At 41.3% G+C, this 20,203-nt stretch overlaps 2 protein-coding genes across 6 annotated transcripts in view; one reads left to right on the forward strand and one right to left on the reverse strand.

The window, feature by feature from the left end:
- Position 1: 1 nt before the first annotated feature.
- CKLF (chemokine like factor) lies at positions 2–18,249 on the reverse strand. 2 transcript variants are annotated; one of them, XM_029926511.1, is made up of 4 exons: positions 18,088–18,249; positions 13,009–13,167; positions 3,034–3,129; positions 2–185 (listed from the first exon to the last, which is right to left on the reverse strand). In XM_029926511.1, the coding sequence occupies exons 1-4, from the start codon at positions 18,166–18,168 to the stop codon at positions 69–71; spliced, it is 453 nt and encodes a 150-aa protein (XP_029782371.1). In that variant the 5' UTR covers positions 18,169–18,249; the 3' UTR covers positions 2–68. The 2 variants fall into 2 exon arrangements, with proteins under 2 accessions (XP_029782371.1, XP_029782370.1); XM_029926510.1 differs by having other exon boundaries at positions 18,037–18,249.
- Positions 18,250–20,138: 1,889 nt separating this feature from the next.
- The window catches only part of TK2 (thymidine kinase 2), a 32,016-nt gene continuing 31,951 nt past the window's right edge, over positions 20,139–20,203 (forward strand). For all 4 annotated transcript variants that reach the window (XM_029926502.1, XM_029926505.1, XM_029926503.1 and 1 more), the window contains exon 1: positions 20,139–20,150. The gene's annotated coding sequence lies outside the window, so the exon portion shown is untranslated. The remainder of the gene's footprint in view (positions 20,151–20,203) is intronic.

Here is a 20,203-nt window from a genome sequence, read left to right on the forward strand (position 1 = left end):
ATGTGAAAGAATAAAGAAATATATTTAATACTTAACATCAACCAAAAAGTAATATAAGATTACAAAACTTATGTTTTGTCATGAATAGGTTTTTTTTGATAAGGACCACTTGGGTTAAATTGAAGTTTCCGGTAAGTAAGGGCTCCGTCGGCAATACAGCACGCTGCTGCCAGGAGTCCACACACCTGGAAACAAACACACTTTGTCATTGCTGTGACTGTGGTCTGGACTTGAGTCATTCACACAGGTTTTAAGTGGTCTGCCCACTGCTTCCTCTCCTTCTAGGGTCCTGAGATTGCTCCCTCAGCTTCCACCTAACCCTAAAAGGGGAAGAGACTTCAGAGATCATTTTAGTCTCATTTCCAAGTTTTCCCAATACCTGCCTAGAGAACAGGAAAAGATAAGTGAGCAGAAATAATATGGAAGTGGTGTGGACTCTGAAAAGAAATACTTGTCTGGATCTCTTGACTTGCTCTGACATGTATTATTTAGAGCCCTACTGAAGATCATACACTTAACGGATAGGATTCTCAATAGGCCTCAGGGAAAAAAGTTAAGGTAAAAGGAATAAACTAGAACCCGGTCTTTAGGTACTTTGATGGCTCTTTCAAAGCTGGTGCCTGGGCCGGACAAGAGGGATATCATTTCTTGCATACTATTTGGTCAGTTCCATCCCATGGCCTGGAAGCTGGGCTTCTTGGGCCTAGATAACCGCTCCGTTTTCCATCCTGAATCTCAAACTCGGCTTCTTAGGTTCTGACCACACTGAGTACCTCCTCCCTCTCCTGTGCCTCTGGTACTCTGATTGTTGCTGCTCCTCTACCTGGAACCATCTCCCTTTCCTCCCCTGTGTTCCTGACAAATTGAGGTTCCACTGCCAGAGAGAGGTAATTGCTTCCTCTTTTCTGTGCCCCACAGTACTTTGCCAATAGCTTATATACATAGCTGTTTTGATTTCTGTTTCCTCTATTAGGCTCTAAGCAAGTTGAGGATAGGGTGGGTCATGTTCTAGTCCAGCGCTGTCCGAAAGATATATAATGTGAGTCACCAATGTCAGTCACATAATTTAAGATTTTATGGTACCCACACTAAAAAGAAAAGCAAGTGAAATTAATTTTAATGGAATATTTTGTTTAGCCCAGTTTACCTAAAACAGAATTTTGACATGCCATCAATATAATAAAGTTATTATAAAATATTCTACATTTTTTATAGTCTTTGAAATCCATTGTGTATTTTATGTGTATAGCTCATCTCAATCAGACCAACCACATTTCCGTTGCTCACTAGCCACACGTGGCTTGTGGCTACTGCACTGGACAGCACAGCTCTCTACTTTGTCAGCATCCACCAAAGTGCACCTTTTTTTTTTCTTTCTTTCAATGTTTATTTTTGAGAGAAACAGAGAGCATGAGCTAAGGAGGGGCAAAGAGAGAGGGAGACAGAGGATTTGAAGCAAGAGAGTGGAGAGCCCGATGTAGGACTCAAACTCACGAAATGTGAGATCATGACCTGAGCCAAAGTCGGTCGCTTAACTGACTGAGCCACCAAGGTGCCCCCTCACAGTGCCTCTTTTTAAAGAATGAATCTGAATGCATAAAGTAAGTGAATAAAAGTACATTTGATCTTTGAACAACATGGGTTTGAACTGCATAGGTCCACTTATATATGGATTTTTTTTTCTGAGGTAGTATAGTACTACAAATGTATTTTCTCCTCATGATTTTCTTAATAACATTTTCTTTAGCTCACTTTATTGTAAGATACAGCATATGATATAGAAAATATATATTAACTGTTTATGTTATCAGTGCTTCTGGCAACAGCAGGCTATTAGTTAAGTTCTTGGGAAATCAAAGTTTAAAAAGTTTCAACTGTCTCGGGGGTCAGCGTTGTAAAGGATCAACTGTAAATCCTGTGCCTTGTCCCTCTTTCTCCACAGTACAGGGATAAGATTAAAGCCAACTGGGGAAAATTGCTGTTACAGCACTATTTCATTTCTAGAATAATTCTTATTCTAGAAGTTGCTTTGGGCTTAGGAAGGAGATGAAAAACTATGGATTCTGACATACATGGCTGCCTGAGAATGGTTAGTTCTCCCAAGTGGCCCACACCATGGAAAGACAAGGAAGTAGGACAGAGATTTATTTAAGAACTTTCTAATTCACATCTTTATATCAGAATCTAGAAAAGCCAAATGATTTTGAACCTCTTATAAAAAATCTCAGAAGAGTATCAGATGGAACTAAAACCATATAATTTGACTCTTTTTAAATTTTTTTAATATCTTTTATTTTGAGAGACAGAGAGTGAGCCGGGGAGGGGCAGAGAGAGAGGGAGACACAGAATCTGAAGCAGGCTCCAGGCTCTGAGCTATCAGCACAGAGCCCAATGCGGGGCTTGAACCCACGGACTGTGAGATCATGACCTGAGCTGAAGTCAGCTGCTTAACCGACTGAGCCAACCTGGTGCTCCTATTTGACTCTTTTTTATTTTGGCTTGCCTTCCAGGATCAAGTCTGATTAAACTGGCTTGCTTGTCTTCAAGCAATGTTCAAAATAATATAAGGCTTCTTCTAACTTTATCATGAGACATCTTGTATTACATTCCATCTAAAGAAGGATCTGGACAAGAAATAACTGAGTTCAGAGCAGTCTGTCTCACGTTAACGAGTGGTATGTATCCTTTTCTTTAAAAGGGAGAGCTATGAAAGTCATCCATGGCTTTTTCGCTTGACATCAAGTTTCTCAGAGCTAAGTGTAATGGACTCCAGCAGCTTTTCTCAGTCTAGTCTAGCTGGAATATACAGGAACTTCTATTTGGTTAACTTCAGTTTTAGAGTGAAGTCATATTCCTTCACGATAATCAGGGCATATACTCATACAAAAAATATTAAGCCGCTAGGTACTATATACTGGCCTAGGAGCCCCAAGGATGAATATAGTGTAGATTTCTGTCCTTACATATGTATTTTCAATCAAGTTTGAATTCTAATCAAACCTAAAGCAAGGAATCAAGAAGACCTCCACTTACCCCTCCAAGCACTATAAATTTTGTAGTTTCTGGTATCAGTGCCAATACAGATATGATTATCATGAATATTGCTGTTACCACTGAGTTGATAATATCCTAAAACACAGAATAGAAAGGTCAGCTTTACATGAAGAGCATTTAAAAAAAAAGAATCTGCTGCCAACAGATTTTGAAACTTCCATTTTATTTATTAAAAATTTTTTTTAATGTTTTATTTTATTTTTGAAACAGATTCAGAGCATGAGCAGGGAGGGGCAGAGAGAGAGAGGGAGGCACAGAATTGGAAGCAGGCTCCAGGCTCTGAGCTGTCAGCAAAGAGCCGGATGCGGGGCTCGAACCCACGAACGTGAGATCATGAACTGAGCTGAAGTCAGTGGCTTAATCGACTGAGCCACCCAGGCACCCCTAATGTTTTTTTAAAATTTTTTTTGAAACTTCCATTTTATTAAATAAATTTCATGGGTTTTTTTTTTTTTAGGAAATTAAACTACCACAATAGAATGACACCTGTATTGTATTAGGTCTACAGTGATGCCTGTTGGTTCTCTTAACTTACGATGTACCAATCATTTAACCACTTAGGCATATTTCTATGTTCAAGAAACCCAGTGCTCATCACAAACGCTCTCCTTAATACCCATCATCCATTTAGCCTATCCCTCACCTATCTCCCTCCATCAGCCCGCAGTTTGTTCTGTAGTTAAGAATCTCTCTTGTGGTTTGCCTCCCTCTCTTTCCCCCCCTCCCCTCATTCGCCTATGTTCATCTGCTTTGTTTCTTAACTACCACATATGGGTGTAATCATATGGTATTTGTCCCTGACTGACTTATTTTGCTTAGCATAATAAACTCTAGCCCAATCCACATTGTTGCAAATGGTAAGACTTCATTCTTTTTGATGACTGAGTAATATTCCATTATAGATCTATATATCTAAATCTGTCATACCACAACTTCTTTATCTATTCATCAGTTGATGGACCTTTGTGTTCTTTCCATAATTTGGCTTTTGTTTATAATGCTGCTATAAACATCAGGGTGCATGTGTCCCCTCGAACCAGTATTTTTGTAACCTTTGGATAAAATACCTAGTAGTGCAATTTCTGGGTCACTGTTTTCCAGAGTGGCTATACCAGTTTGTATTCCCACCAACAGTATGAGGATTCCCCTTTCTCTACATCCTTACCAAAAAACATGGTTTCCTGTGTTGTTAGTTTTAGCCATTCTGACAGGTGTGAGATAGCATCTCATTATGGTTTTGATTTGTATTTCCCTTATGATGAGTGATGTTGAGCAACTTTTCATGTGTCTGTTAGCCATCTGGATGTCTCCTTTGGAAAAGTGTCTAGTCATGTCCTCTGCACATTTCTTCACTGGATTATTTATTTTTTGGGTGTTGAGTTTAGTAAATTCTTTATAGATTTTGGATACTAACACTTTATCTGATATGTCATTTGCAAATATCTTCTCCCATCTGTAGGCTACCTTTTATTTATTTTTTTTAAATCATATCCTTTGCTGTGTAGAAGCTTTTTGTCTTGATGAAGTCCAATAGTTCATTTTTGCTTTTGTTTCCCTTGCCTCTAGAGATGTGTCTAGTAAGAAGTTGCTCTCACCAAAGTCAAAGAGGTTGTTGCCTGTGTTCCCCTGTAGGATTGTGATGGTTTCCTGTCTCATATTTAGGCCTTTCAACCATTTTGAACTTATTTTTGTGTATGGTGTAAGAAAGTAGTCCAGTTTCATTCTTCTGCCTGTTGTCCAGTTTTCCCAACACTATTTGTTGAAGAGATTATCTTTTTTTCAATGGAATATTCTTCCCTGTTTTCTCTTCTGTTCCGTTGATCTGTGTGTCTGTTTTTGTGCCAATACCACACTGTCTTGATGATTACAGTTTTATAATATAGCTTGAAATATGAAATTGTGATGTCTCCATTTTGTTTTTATTTTTCAGGATTGCTTTGGCGATTTTGGGTATATTGTGGTTCCGTACAAATTTATGTTTGTTTATTCTAGCTCTCTGAAAAATGCTGGTGGTATTTTGATGGGGATTGTATTAAATTTATAGATTTCTTTGGGTAGTATAGACATTTTAACAATGTTTGTTCTTCCAACCCATAAGTATGGAATGCTTTTCCATGTCTTTCTTTCATAAGTGTTCTATAATTTTCAGAGTATAGATATTTTACTTTTTTGGTTAGGTTTATTCCTAGGTATCTAATTGTTTTTGGTGCAGTTGCAAATGGGATCCTTGATTTTTCCTGCTTCATTACTGGTTTATAGAAAGCAACAGATTTATGCATGTTGATTTTATATCCTGCAACTTTGCTGGATTTATTAGTTCTAGCAATTTTTTGGTAGAGTCTTTTGGGTTTTTTACATAGAGTATTATGTCATCAGTCAAAAAGTGAGAGTCTGACTTCTTCCTTGCTCATTTGCATGTCTTTTATTTCTTTTTGTTGTCTGATTGCTGATGCTAAGACTTCCAGTACTATGTTAAATAGTAATGGTGAGAGTGGACATCCTTATTTTATTCCTGACTGTAAGGGAAAGGCTATTTTCCCCATTGAGGATATTAGCTGTGAGTCTTTTGTATATGGCCTTTATGATGTTGAGGTATATTCCATCAATCCCTACTTTGTTGAAGGCTTTTATTAAGAATGGATGCTATATCTTGTCAAATGCTTTTTCTGCATCTATTGAGTGGATCATGATTCTCATCTTTTCTCTTATTAATGTGGTGTATCATGTTGATTGATTTGCAAATATTGAAGTAGCCCAGGAATAAATCCCACTTGACCATGGTGAATAAATATTTTAATGTAAGGTTGGATTCAGTTTGCTAGTATCTTGTTGAGAATTTTTGTATCCATGTTCATCAGGAATATTGGCCTGTAATTCTCCTTTTTTAGTGGGGTCTTTGTCTGGCTTTGGAATCAAGGCAATTCTGGCCTCATAGAATGAGTTTGAAGTTTTCCTTCCATTTCTATTTTTTGGAACAGTTTGAAAAGAATAGTTATTAACTCTTTATTTTTTATTTGAAAACTTTTTTGATGTTTATTTTTTAGAGAGACAGAGCATGAACTGGGGAGGGTCAGAGAGAGATGGAGATAAAGAATCCGAAGCAGGCTCCAGGCTCTGAGATGTCAACACAGAGCCCCATGTGGGGCTTGAACCCACAAATCATGAGATCATGACCCGAGTTGAGGTTGGATGCTCAACCAGCTGAGCCACCCAGGCATCCTGTATTAACTGTTCTTTAAATGTCTGGTAGAATTCCCCTGGGAAGCCATCTGGCCCTGGACTTATTTGTTGGGAGATGTTATTTTAGTTTATTTGGGGGGAGGGGTGGCAAGAAAGAGAATCCCAAGCACACTCTGCACTGATAGTGCTCAAATGCAGGGCTTGAACCTATGATCTGTGAGATCATGACATGAGCAAAAATCAAGATTCAGACACTTAACCAACTGTGCCACCCAGGCACCCCATTTGTCGGGAGATTTTGATTACTATTATTTCAGTTTCTTTGCTGGTTATGAGTGTGTTCAAATTTTTTTCTTGTTTCAGTTTTGGTAGTTTGCATGTTTTTAGGAATTTATCCATTTCTTCCAGATTGCTCAGTTTGTTGGCATTTAGTTTTTCATAATACTCTAATTGTATTTCTGAGGTGTTGGTTGTGATCTTTCTCCTTTCATTTGTGATTTTATTAGGGTCCTTTCTCTTTTCTTTTTGATAGAATTCTGACTAGGAGTTTGTCAATTTTATTCTTTCAAAGAACCAACTCTTACTTTTGTTGATCCATTCTGCTGTTCTTGTTTCTATATCATTTATTTCAGGTCTAGTCTTTACTAATTTCTCTTCTTCTGTTGGCTTTAGGCTTTGTTATTCCTTTTCCCGCTCTTTTAAGTGTAAGGACAGATTGTATATTTGAGACCTTTTTTGCTTCTTGAGGTAGGCCTGGATTGCTGTATACTTCCCTCTTAGGACTGCCTTTGCTGCATCCCAAAGGTCAGGTTTTCATTTTCATTTGCTTCCATGTACTTTTTAAATTTCTTCTTAAATTTTCTGGGTAACCCATTCATTCTTTATTAGGATGTTCTTTAACTTCCACGTATTTGTAGTCTTTCCAATTTTTTTCCTGTGGTTGCTTAAAGTCCCCTACTATTATTGCTATTATCATCAGTGAGTTTCCTTGTTTGTTAGTAATTGATTTATATATTTGGGTGCTTTCAAGTTGGGGGCAATTAATTAATTAATTTTGAAACAGAGAGTGTGAGAAGGGGATAGGTAGAGAGAGAATCTCAAGCAGGCTGTGTGCTATCAGTGCAGAGCCTGACGTGGGGCTTGAAGTGATAAAACTGTGAGATCATGACCTCAGCTGAATCAAGAGTTAGACGTTCAACCAACTAAGCCACCCAGGGACCCTGATTGTTAGATCTTCTTGATGGATAGATCCCTTAATTACAATGTAATGCCCCGTTTCATCTCTTGTTATTATAGTCTTTGGTTTAAAATCTAGTTTGTCTGACATAATTTTGGTCACTCCAGCTTTCTTTTGGCATCTATTAGCATGGTAGATGGTTCTCCATCCTCTCACTTTCAATCTTTGTCTTTAGGTCTAAAATGAGTCTATATTTCAGTCTAAAAGTAGGCAGCATATACTGGTTTTTTTTTTTTTAATCCATTCTGATACGCTATGTCTTTTGATTTGAAGCACTTAGTCCATTTACATTCAGGGTGATTATTAAAAGATAAGGGAGTTTAGTGTCACTGTGTTACCTATAAAGTTGGTGTTTCTGGTGATGTTCTATGTTCCTTTCTAGTCTTTGTTACTTTTGGTCTCTCCTCCCTAGCCCCAAAGAGTCCCCCTTAGTATTTCTTGTATGGCTGGTTTAGTGGTCATGAGCTTCTTTAGTTTTTGTTTGTCTGGGAAACTCTATTTCCTTCTATTCTGAATGACAGCCTTGCTGTTTAAAGTATTCTTGGCTGCATATTTTTCCCATTCAGAATGTTGAATATACCCTGTCATTCCCTTCTGGACTGCCTAGTTTCTGTGGACAGATCTGCCTCAAACCTGATCCATCTTTCCCTGTAGGTTACGGACTTCCCCCCCCTTCTTGCTGTTGGGTTTCTTTCCTTGTCTGTGTATTTTGTGAATTTGACTATGATATGTCTTGGTGATGGCCAACTTTCATTGAATTTAATGGGAGTTCTCTATGTTTCTTGGATTTTGATGTCTGTGTCCTTCCCCAGATTAGGGAGTTTTCAGCTATAATTTGCTCACATAAACCAAACTGTATTCATTTTCTGCGACTACAATGTTATTCCATTAAAAAAATTAGGTGTTTGTTTATTTTTGAGACGGAAACAAAGACAGAACATGAGTGTGGGGTGGGGGGCAAAGAGAGAGGGAGACACAGAATCTGAGGCAGGCTCCAAGCCCTGAGCTGTTGACACAGAATCTGACGAGGGGCTCGAACCAACAAACCACGAGATCATGACCTGAGGTGAAGTCGGACACTTAACTGACTGAGCCACCCAGGTGCCCCATAATGTTATTCCATTTTAATAAGTCGTTGAGTTTCCTAAGTCTGCCTTCATGATCCATTATCTTGGTTCCCTTCTTCAGCTTCATTATTTTCCATTTTATCTTCTCTATCACTAATTTTTCCTCTTTGTCACCCTTGTTGTTATGGCATCCATTCAGGTTTGCATCTTGGTTATAGCATTTTGGCCTGAGTAGACTAGCTCTTTTATCTCTGCAGAAAGGGATTCTCTAGAGTCTTCTATGCTTTTTCCAAGCCCAGCTAGAATCCTTGTAATTGTTTTAAGTTCCAGTTCTGACATCTTATTTAGATCTGTATGATTAAATCCCTGGCCATCTTTTCTTCCTGTTCTTTTGGTGTGAATTCCTCCGTCTTCCATGGGTTGTTTTTTCCATTTGTAGACATGCAGCTTTGTTCTCTAAGACTTCTAATGGATTTCTTAGGTGTTCAAATTGATTTGAGATTTATCTAGCTCTTTGGGGGAGGAGGCAAACTCAGGGTTGCCCTACTCCTCTGCCATCCTAATCTATTTCTTTTTATTTAAATGTAGGTGGAGGGGGAACTCATCTGGTTGGGAGTGGATGATGCATTGTGTGGAAGGTTTATAACAGAATATACTGTGGCAGTCAGAATGCTAAGATAAAACGTGGAGTAGTTTATACTGTAAATCAAACAACTTTATAATGTTACTAACATGCAATTAATCAAAAAGCTACACACACTTGGTAGTAAGTGGTAATTTGCATGAAAAAACTCACAGATCTGTATGAAATGGCTGGCTGATTATGTGATTATTTCTGATGATGTAGCTCATTCATTTATAATTTCTAGAAACAAAGCACTTGCCTTCTGAACAATGGCTTTAGAGGGTGCAACTTATATTCTGAATGGATGTGTAGTGTGGGAAAGATAAATTGTCTACTCTGGAATGGTTTATGTCTGTTTGCAGATAACTGTAGGCAGGAAGGTATTGTTAACAGAAATATCAGACTTTAAACCCATGGTAACTTAGAAACATGGTTATTAAAAAGAAAAATAGCAAGGGGTACAATGGGGATGGAGCAAGATTACAAAAATGGAGATTTGACAGAAAGTTTGAGCCTGTATTTGGATACCACTACAAAGCCCTGGGTTGGTTCACTTTGTGTCCCGGCATTAGAACACTTGAGGTTAACAGTCAGAGAAGGCCTGCTCTACACACTGTGAGTTACTGCAACTTTGGGACAATGATAAATAATAAATAATAAATAAATGATAAATAATAAAAAACATAACAAATCTGAATGCATATGACCAAGCTCTTTCTTAATTAGTGAAGACAGTGGCCAAGAGGCAGAAGTACTTACAAGTTCCCACTGCACCCACTGCAGGATTAATTGGAATCTTCAGGCATCTTTGTGTCCTTCACTTTTGTTAGAGTAAAAGAGCTCCAGGCAGTTCCTCCATCTGTGCTCTGGCTCCTGTTCTCATCTACCACTCTGCAGGGACCTAATTCTATTCATTACCTTTCTTGGTCCCTGGCCAGGTTTCACCTCGGTGGCCCTGAGTCACGACGGGTTACAACTCTAATCACAGTTGTCTCTCTTCCCCAGCTCGGTCTAACTATTCCCTCAGCCTTACTATCACCTGTCCGCTCAGGGCACACCGCTCTGGGAAAGGGGCCTCTATTCACACAGTCAGTGAACATACGTAGTTTTCCCGGACTTACTTTTCTTTCTTTACATGGGAGTATATTCACCACTCCTTTTTGAAATGTTTTCCTCTCTTGCCTTCTGTGACACAGGTCTCCCTTGGGTTCTCTCCTGTCTTTTTCTGGCTGCCCTTCCTTTTCACTGCATATGTTGGTATTTCCCAGTTTCACCTTTGGCTTGCTCTCCCCTCCCTCTGTGCCAGTTAGGCAGGTTTCGGAGTTCATTTACCATCACAGGGTGGTGACTTCTAGCTGTAACTCCTCCCTCTCCCAAGTTTCAGACCTGTTTGGAACATTTCCATCTGAATATTCCATAAGCAACTAGAACTTTGCATTTTTCAACTAAAATCATTGCATTCTTCTCCCTGGCCCTTCCTTAACTCTATCCTTTTTCCTGTACTTCCTATCTCATTATCTTCTCAAGAGATTTAAATGGCTGGTAATCTTAATTCTTATTTACTTAGTCCTATCAATTCTACTCCATTAACCGCGTTCTCTCCAGCTACTGTTATGACCTTAGTCCAGGCCTTTATAATTTTCATGCCTGGATTATAGAACCAAACTTTTAAGTGGTTTCTGAGACCCACCTCTAGTTTTGTCGCTCTCTAAGCCATTATTGATTCTGCCACCAGCAGTCTCCTAAGTTGAAAGCTGCTCATATCACTCTCCTACTTAAAAAAACTAAAAGCTTCCAGTGGCCTTTGGGTTAAGACACAGGGGATATAAAGCCTTGTGTGCGCTGACCTCCTGCCTCTCAAGCCTCCACTCTTGCCCTCTCTTCACAACTCGGCATCCCAGCCATTCAGATCTATGCGCAGCTGCTCCAGGGTCATGCCCTGTCCCCCGGGACCCTCACATCTACTGCTTCCTCTAGCAGGATAGCCTGTGATGATTTGGTCCCCTCCCCTGGTTGGGTGCCTCCACACTATCCTGGGTATACATGAACTGCAGCATCTGTCACACCGATTTGCTTTTCTATCTTGCTTCTTGACTACACTGAAAACTTCACAGTTTCAAAGAACCCATTACAGAAACTGGGATTAGCAGGCACTTGACACTTGTTAAACAAATGATTCCATTAGATCAAGAGCAGAGAGAAATCTGCTGGGTTTCATAATGGAATAATAATCCTGTAGCTGACCATGTAGCACCATTTTTTTTTTAAAAGCCGGCTTCATGCCCAGCACAGAGCCCAACACAAGGAATGAACACATGAGCCTGAGATTAAGACCTGAGCTAAAATCAAGTGTCAGACACTTAACTGACTGAGCCACCCAGGTGCCTCAATATAGCACCATTTCTAAGAGATTACAATATCAGCAAAGTTTGATCCTCAGAGATTTGGAGACTGAATTTCAGTGGGCTACACATAAAACACTCTCCCTTCCACTGTATTCTGTTCAGCTTAGAGCTCCAAATGTATTACTGGGACATGTAATAACCTCCAGAGAATTTTAGTCTGGAGAAAAATAAATACTAAAATATATTAATTTTATTAACCTTGGGAAGCAGAATGTGAAGAGCAACTATACCATTTTTTGAATAAAGAGGATATGGACCATGCTCTTCATGTCCTTGCAGAAATCTCTGGAATAATTTAGCTTAGCCCTTTCAGCTCCTAAATGACATTATAAATTCTGAGGGCCAACTGATGAAGGCATTGTGATCTCTTTTCCTAGACTTCCCTCCAGTCAGGTCCAGCTTTAAAGTGTGATCAAGTAGTTTGGAGAGATGTTATGAAGGTCTCCTCTGTTTTGCAGCTTTCCCCTTTTGGGATCTTTTCAGCTTGTGATTAGCTTGAAATGTTCATCACTGGCCTTCAAAACTGATTCTAGAAGGTACCACCTGAAGGCATGCTTATGGTTTTAGAATAGCTCTGAAGTCCTCTCTCCTTAACTAGGGGGGATCAGCTTGGCTATCAGCACTTTGGAACCCAGGAGGATGAGGCAAGTGTAGCCAAGGAAGGCTTCAGTGCAGCCACCAATCCAAAGGGGGGACGGGCAGTGGGGGAGCTCAGGAAGGAGACCTACAGAGACAGGATATTGGGGATAAGACTTGAAAGAGGAGAGAGAGAGGTAAAGACACTCTGTTTTTCCTAGAACTGGATAAGAGTCCAGGCTGAAGGGACATGTTCACCTTAACTAGTATCTTCATTTTGCCAATTTTGACAGTTTCTAGAACCATTTAGGCACTCCACTGGGCAGTTATTCTAAATGCTGTAAGTATGGCAGGTGAAGCTCATATGCTATTAAATAAGGTTATACAAGATAAATTAATTATTTAATGTTAATGTTTCCAGAATTAAGATAACATTGTGCTTTATTTAGCCTCCCCAATTATTCCAGTTTTCCATTTAGTAATCAGAGATGTGCAAGACGTGGATACTTGGGTATCTGCCTCCATTTCTTTCCCCAATTTTGAGGTCATATCAACATGTATTTAAAAAGGAGGTAGAGATTAAGCATGTGCTATAATTTTATTAACCCTGATCTTAAATTTAAATTTCTTTAGGAGATTCTATACTTAAGTGAATTCTCTTGACAGAACGGTCAGTCACATCTACTAATAGATGAGCTCAGTGCTCTGTGGTTGCACCAGAGACAATACCGAACACATTGGTGGCTAGAGTGCCTCCCTCCTCAGCCTATCAGACATTCCCTAAAGGCTTAAGAAACCCAAAGCATAGTTCATTAAGATGTCTCACTATGATAGGAAAAAGGTCTAATAAAACTGAACACTTACAAGCAAAGGCCAAAATAAACAGTCTATTAATTGATCCAGTCTCAGCATATATAAAATTATGAAAAAGAAAGTAACAGTAACTTCAAATCCAGTGATGACAATGTATGGCTCAGGGGCTTGTGCAATGATAAATAAGGTCATAGGTGTCACAGTTAGTGCCTATAAGGATAAAACAAACAAACAAACATGATTTATTCAATGGTTATGGAATGCAAGTTTAAGCTGTAAAAATGATCTAAAGTGATCTAATTTTAGTTTTAAAGTAACTAAATAAATGGGCTTATGCCATATATACACACATCTAAAAGAAGAATGACTAAAATGTATGGATCTTGACTTCTCTTTGTGTTTTAGAGAACTAGGTGTCCCTCTCTGTTACTCCACTTGCACAACTAATACCATCACTTCCCACATTTGTCCCCTTGATCTTTTTCTTTTTAAAAAATTTTTTTAATGTTTTATTTATGTTTGAGTGAGAGGAAGAGACAGCGTGAGCAGGGAAGGGTCAGAGAGAGAGGGAGACACAGAATCTGAAGACAGGCTCCAGGCTCTGAGATAGATGTCAGCACAGAGCCTGACGCGGGGCTTGAACCCATGAACTGTGAGATCATGAAATGAGCTGAAGCCGGATGCTCAACTGACTGAGCCACCGAGGTGTCGCCCCCCCCTTGATCTTTTTCTACTACATTATCTTCTTTTCTCTCTGAGACCTTCAATCTCTTCTCATTGGCTCTTTTCCTCATCATACTATAAACATATACAAGTTGTCTTCTCTTAAAACACACATACACTCCTCCCATTCATCCTGCTCCTCAAAGAAACTCCTGTTTTTTACTTCTTGCTATAATGCTTTTCAAGAAAGTCTGTATACTGACTGCTAGAATTCCTTATCATCTGCTCATCACTCCTTAACTCTTAGCAAGCTGGAATCTACTGTCAAATTTAAACTTAGAAAATTACCATGAAAAACACTGGGGAGAAAAGTTTAAAGTAAATTGTTAGAGAAAAACAATTCTCCAAAGAACTGATGGGGGGATAAAAGGGGAAAAAAAAACCCCTCGAACAATTCTGATGTTTCACTTTTTTACATGCTTTCTCTCACCTAAATAGAATGCAATCAGAATTGATAAAAATTTTAAGTGGAAAAAACCTTGATAATTACTCTAATCCAATCACCTCATTTCCAAGTGAAGATACAGAACACAGAAATGTTCAAGTGAACGAAAGGAAAAATAAGCTGTAAGTGCCAGGGAGTCTGTCAACGTCATGTTCTTAGGAGCCGTCATGTTACAGCTCTATCCAAAATCTCTCTGTTCTTAGAAAAAGGTTTTGTCAAGAGTTTTCCCTGGCCTGAGTTTTATAATCAGTCTGTCAACTAGTGGCATCTATGCAGTCTTCTTAACCTTAAATCTATACAGGCTACTTATTTATAATTCTTTCAATTATCTTATTAGTATAAAAACCACCTACCTTTAAGCCTCTAAATTGGTCGGTTTGATTAGGTAGCAAATGTAACCAAGAACTAGTCATTCTTTGTAATTAATATAATTACTACTAGCAACATGTCACCTCAAACCTCTTCAAATACTCTACTGAACCACCATCTTGAGCTCATGGATTATGATATCTAGGGTCACGTTTTCAGTCCCCATCCTCTGTAAACTTTCCACACCGTGGAACTTGACATTGGTGTTTAATCCATTTTCTTATTAGTTCCCATGATTTCAGTTACACTGGGTTCCCCCCATTCCATTATTTAGAGCTCTTCTATCTTTACTAACTCTTGGCCTTTGTCTCCAGTTCTCTCTTAAATACCCCACTAATATCTCAAACATTTCTTTACCACTCTGTGGAAACTGCTTTTCCTCAGATCATCAGTGATTTCAGAAATACTAAATTTAATGAACATTTTTACTCCTTATCCTATTGGACTCTCAGGACTTATCATTGGCCATCTTTTTTCTACTCCCATGGCTTGCATGTCATCTCCCCTAGTTCCTGTATCTCTGCAATTATTCTCCCTTGGTAGGCTTCTCTGCTTTTACCCATCCTTTTAAAATGCTGGCATTCCTTTGGATTCTGTCTGTGACCCACTCAATGAATGTGGGTCTTTATCCCAAGTCTATGCTCAACATCTTACACATAAATAGCCATTTGCAATCTCTATCTGAATACCTGCAGGAATCTCAAATTCACCACAACCAAAACTGAACTCACCTTGCCAGGTCCTCCTGTATGCGCTATCTTAATTGGTGATACCATCATCTTTTTTTTAAGTTTAATTAATTAATTTAGAGAGAGACAGAGATGAGAGAGTCAGTGAGGGAGGGGCAGAGAGAGAGGGAGAGAATCCCACACAGACTCTGCACAGAGCCTGATGCGGGGCTTAATCCCATGGACTGTGAGATCATGGCCGGAGCTGAAATCAAGAGTCGGATGCCCAACCAAGCCACCCAGGTGCCCCAGATACCAGCATCTACCTTAACACCCACCCTAGAATCCTAATGTCAGTGTTCCTAATTACTCCCCACAACTGATCAGTCATCAGGTCCTGCTGATTTGATGCCTAATGCCTTGGGAACCCACTCCCTCCTCTTCATCCCTAAACGAATGCCCTTCAATATCGTCCCTGAACTACCATGACAAAGGTATTACAGTAAAATTTCTAAAATGCAAATGCATTTCTCAAGGGCTCCCTGTGGTCTTTAGAATACAGCCTACCTCTCACCATGGTATTCAGTCTTACAGGATTCAGCTCCCATCTACATCTCTAGCAGAGGTTTTCTTTATTTTATCCACAGGATAACATTTATCCATAGGATAATTCCAGTGTTTAATTCTGAAACCGAACTTCTGATTCTCTGCCTACATTTGCTTCACCTACAGGCTTTCAGTGGATGGCAACTCCATCCTTCCAGTGGCTCAGGCCAAAAACTTTGGAGTTATCTCATGCCACATCTGGTTCATCAGCAAATTGTGTTGGGACTACTTTCAAAATGTATCCCAAATATGGTCACTTCTGTAGCCTACTGTGCTACACGCTGGTCCGAGCTACTTCCCTCATTGCCCAGATTACTGCAATAGCTCTAACTGGTCTCCTTGGTTCTACCCTTGCCCTTGCAGCAAGCCCACCCCACCCCACTCCCCCGTCCCCCTGACCAATCTATTGTCAACATCCAACCTGTCTCAAGACCTTCTCATCTCTCACTGTGCCCATGTCACTCCACTCCAGTCATACTGGCTTCCTTGCTTTTTCTTGAACTTTTCAGGTACATTCCTGTCATAGAACCTTTGTAATGGATGTTCCTTTGTCTTAAACTTTTTTCCTCCAGATATTCTCACTGCTAACCACCTAGCCTCACTCAAATGTTTGCTCAGTTGTCATCTCAACAAGGCCTAACGTGACCATTCTGTTACTGCAACTGGTAACCTTCCTCCCCTGGCACTCCTTTCCCTGGCTTTCCCTGTCTCTTCTTCCACAGCACTTAACCACTTTTTAGAATACTGCATCATTTATTTATTTATTGTGTTTACTGTCTGTCTCTCCACCCTCCCACCCCAATATGTAAATTCCATGAGGGCTAGGGATCTTTGCTTTGTTCACTGGTATCTCCCAACAGCCTGGAACACGGTAGGCTTTCAATAAATATCTTGTTGAATGAAAAAAATAAAGCAACGCCCAACTTGTTAAAATTTGCTGCAGGGGGCACATGGGTGGTTCAGCTTGTTGAGGGTCTGACTTTGGCTCAGGTCATGATCCTGTGGTTTGTGAGTCTGAGTCTCACATTGGATTCATTGCTGTCAGTGTGGAGCCTGCTTCCGATCCTCTGTCCCCCACGCTCTCTGCGTCTCCCCCATGTGTCCTCTCTTTCTTAAAAATAAAACATTAAAAACATTTTTTTAAATGTTGCTGCATAAATAATGCTGGTTTGCCTCCATGTATTTGCCTCCAAGTAACTGCTTCTCAGACCCCAACGTATGTTCCTCTAGGAAGTTTCATGATACTTCTCTTGTCCTTGGTTAGGTCTGTCTCTGACACTGAAGAAATTCCATGAGTCAGAGACTTTGTCTTGGTGGTCTTTGTTGTTCCAGGGCCTAAGTTCGATCTTTAGAAAACAACTAAATCCTCCAGATGTCTGTTGCAGGAATTGATATGTCTGAAACTAAACTTTCTCGCAAGATCTTGTTTTCCTCCAGTGTTCGAGCTTTCAGTAGTGGGCATAAAACTCCAGACACTCAGGCCACTACTTCCCTGATTATTTACTCCTAACCCAAAGTAATCTCTCTTTTCTTTGAACTCCAAAAGTAATTTTCAAAACCTCTTTTATGCATTCTGATTTACATTATGTTATAGTTATTTCTCAGAATCACAGACTTGGTGTGGGAGGGACAGTGTATGCAATTTGTTCTACGCACTCAGCTGAAGTTTGATCTCTTTTACAGCATCCTTGCTCATCTATGCCTGTTACCTTTGCTCTTCAGGAATGTACTCCCTTCTCAGGTGGTGTGGCCACTTAATTTGGGCAACTTTCCCAATAGACGGTTCTTCCTCCTATTAAGTGGAACTGTTTCCCTGTGACTTCTATTTCCACCCCTTCCTTTAAAGAGAGAGGCCACCTCTTTAAAATTTAAACATTCTTTTTTCCTTCTTTTCTTTTCTTGAGTTCCTTCCCCATATTCTCCTGTGACAGCCTCCACTGCTCTAACTAGCCAGGGCACCTTCCTCCGAATCATGGCTCATTCTCTCCTCTGCCGGCTACAAGCACCGCTGGGTGGCTGGTGTCAGAGCCAAGTGGAGGCCACTCGTGCAGAGTGCTCACTTTGCTTTTTGTGTCCGTGAACCCCTGAAGGCAAGACGGTGCCTTCCTTCTCTCCTTCTGCCCCCCGGGGTACACAGTGAACTGCCTTGCCTCTGGGCAGGCCTAGGCTGAAAGACAAGGCAGGGGATTCCTCTCCGTACTTGGGAGCCACCTCCCGCTGCCCTTGCGCACGCTTCAACACCGCCCCCGCCCGGCGGCCCGGCCTCACCAGCCGCAGCATCTTCACGTAGCCGCTCACGCTGAAGCAGAAGCGGCTGACCTTCTGCGGCAGCGTCTGCATCGCGCTCGCAGCCGACCCGGCGGCAGCACTTCTTTCCTTCAGCCCTTCTGCTCGGCGCATGGCTCTGCCAGGCCTAGCGTGGCGACCACAACCGTCACCGTCACCACGCGCCGCCTTTCTAGGATTCCAGCCCTCGCGCGGCACAAGGGCACGTCACCGCGGTCTGCACTCGTGCGCATGCGCCCCACGGGAGCTGCCCGCTCGCCGCTTTCTCTCTCTATCACTCTCTCTTTCCGTGGGCCGGTGGGTTTCGTCTGCTGCATTTCCGCGTACCTATCCGGGAGCCACGCAGGCCGGTCCCTCATAGCGTCGCCCCGCCCTGCCAGGCACCAACGACAACTGCTCTCCAGCACTCTCTACGGCCTTTCCAGTCTGGGAGCGCTTCCGGAGGCGGTGCAGGGAGGGGGTGGGGTTCAGGAATGCCTGCTGGGCAACCTCCGATTTCGGAAATCTCAAATACCAGCTTCTTAGAGAGGATTTCCCTTAGTCACTACGTCTAGAGTAGCCACCATCACTTTGTCTTCATAGCACTTATCTCTAGGTGATGTATTTAGCTTAAGAATGTAAATTGCACAAACGCAGGGGCTTGCCCGTGTCTGTTTCTCTCCCTGCAGAGTCCCCAGGGTATGACACATAGTAGATGTAGAATATGTGTAATCTAAACTAACAGTCTGGGTCTCATACCTTGTCCCTGCCTTCAAGGCGTCACAGTCTAATCCAACAGCTTCATCCCAAGTCCCAAAAATGTTGAACTTAATCGTGAAGTTTATGGAGGGCACCTTTGTCCTGTGCTAGGTTTGTGGCAGATATTACAGGAAGCATTAGATGAGGTTGTGGCTTCCTGTAGCTCATCTAGAGACTGAGTGAAACCTCTCATAAGTGACATCCTCTTCCCTGCCCTAGAGGTGACTGCTAGCACCTTGCACTTCTGGGAGAGGTGGGAAACCCCTCCACGTAAGCCCTGGAATGGGCATGCACACACAGTTCTTACTACAGCAGTTTGGGTTTCAGAGCCTGTGCCTGTTGAATTATATATCCCCATCCACCTCACATCTGGGCTGAATTTTTGCTACCTGACTATGGATGAGATTTACAGGCTTCCTTCCCACCCCCAGTTGTCTGTGCAGGTGGCATATTGGTTGTGCCTTTGTTAAAAGATACACTGAGGTATATTAAACATTTTAAGAGTTTGAGCAAAAATCGATATGATTCAGGAAGCATCCAAGTCTAGCAAATAGAAAGGAGCTCGGAGGAACTGTACAAAATCAAAGACTTATGGGCAAAAGGAAGTGGAAACCAGGAAGTTACATTGGCAACAAAGCTGGTTGGTTATTGCAAGGTTACTTTGCTGTAGGGGATGGCCGGTGTCTATTAGGCAAATTACATAACTAGTGTTGATCAGGTGGTTCCTGATGGACTGGCTCAAGGGTTCATTTCTGTGAGAGCCAAAACTACAATTAAATCTTGGTTTGCTCAGGCAGAGCTTAGCATAAACAACTCCCATTTTGGACCTGTTTCCAGTTTTTGTTTTAACATTTTCTTGAGAGATCTAGTACATTTGCAGTCTAGACCCTGGAGATGTCAAAGTTCAGAGGGAAGAGGCTGTGAAGCAAGATAGATGGCTTGAATTCCAGCTTTATCCCTTAATGAATGTTTTTAATCATTTTAAACAAGGTACCTAAGTTTTGGAGGATCATTGTTGAGAAGAATAAATGACATCGTTAGTGTATGTCAGGTGCCTGGATAGAACACGTGCTCGATTAAGTAATCTCCAATAATTAATTAACCAACCAGTCACCCGCTATCGTTGGCCATCCATCCCTCAAGTCTTGCCAAGTCAGGGGTCCCGTTAGCGGGAAGATGTCCTGGCTGCAAACGGCTTAGCCCACCCCTTGAATTACTTTCCGGGTCGGCGAGAGGGTGAAATACGACAGGGTCTCTTTAAGAGCCCGGCCCCAGCAGGCGCCCCGGCGGCCGGCGCGGGGGATGGAGGCGGTGCGCGGCGCTGGCGCTGACTGGCGCAGGAAGGAAACGGAGCCGCCGGAGCCGCCCGCCGGGCTATGCTGCTGCGGCCGCTGCGGTCCTGGGCCGCCCA

This window comes from Suricata suricatta, chromosome 16, assembly GCF_006229205.1.
Source record: "Suricata suricatta isolate VVHF042 chromosome 16, meerkat_22Aug2017_6uvM2_HiC, whole genome shotgun sequence".
NCBI lineage: Eukaryota > Metazoa > Chordata > Mammalia > Carnivora > Herpestidae > Suricata > Suricata suricatta.

Excerpts from the sequence above, each read along its gene's own strand:
- CKLF (XM_029926510.1), bottom strand. The coding sequence starts at position 18,168 with ATGCGCCGAGCAGAAGGGCTGAAGGAAAGAAGTGCTGCCGCCGGGTCG. Across the intron at positions 3,130-13,008 it reads GTTTATTTTGGCCTTTGCTT|GATATTATCAACTCAGTGGT; the intron begins GTAAGTGTTCAG and ends TCTGTGTTTTAG. Across the intron at positions 186-3,033 it reads AATTTATAGTGCTTGGAGGG|GTGTGTGGACTCCTGGCAGC; the intron begins GTAAGTGGAGGT and ends GTTTGTTTCCAG.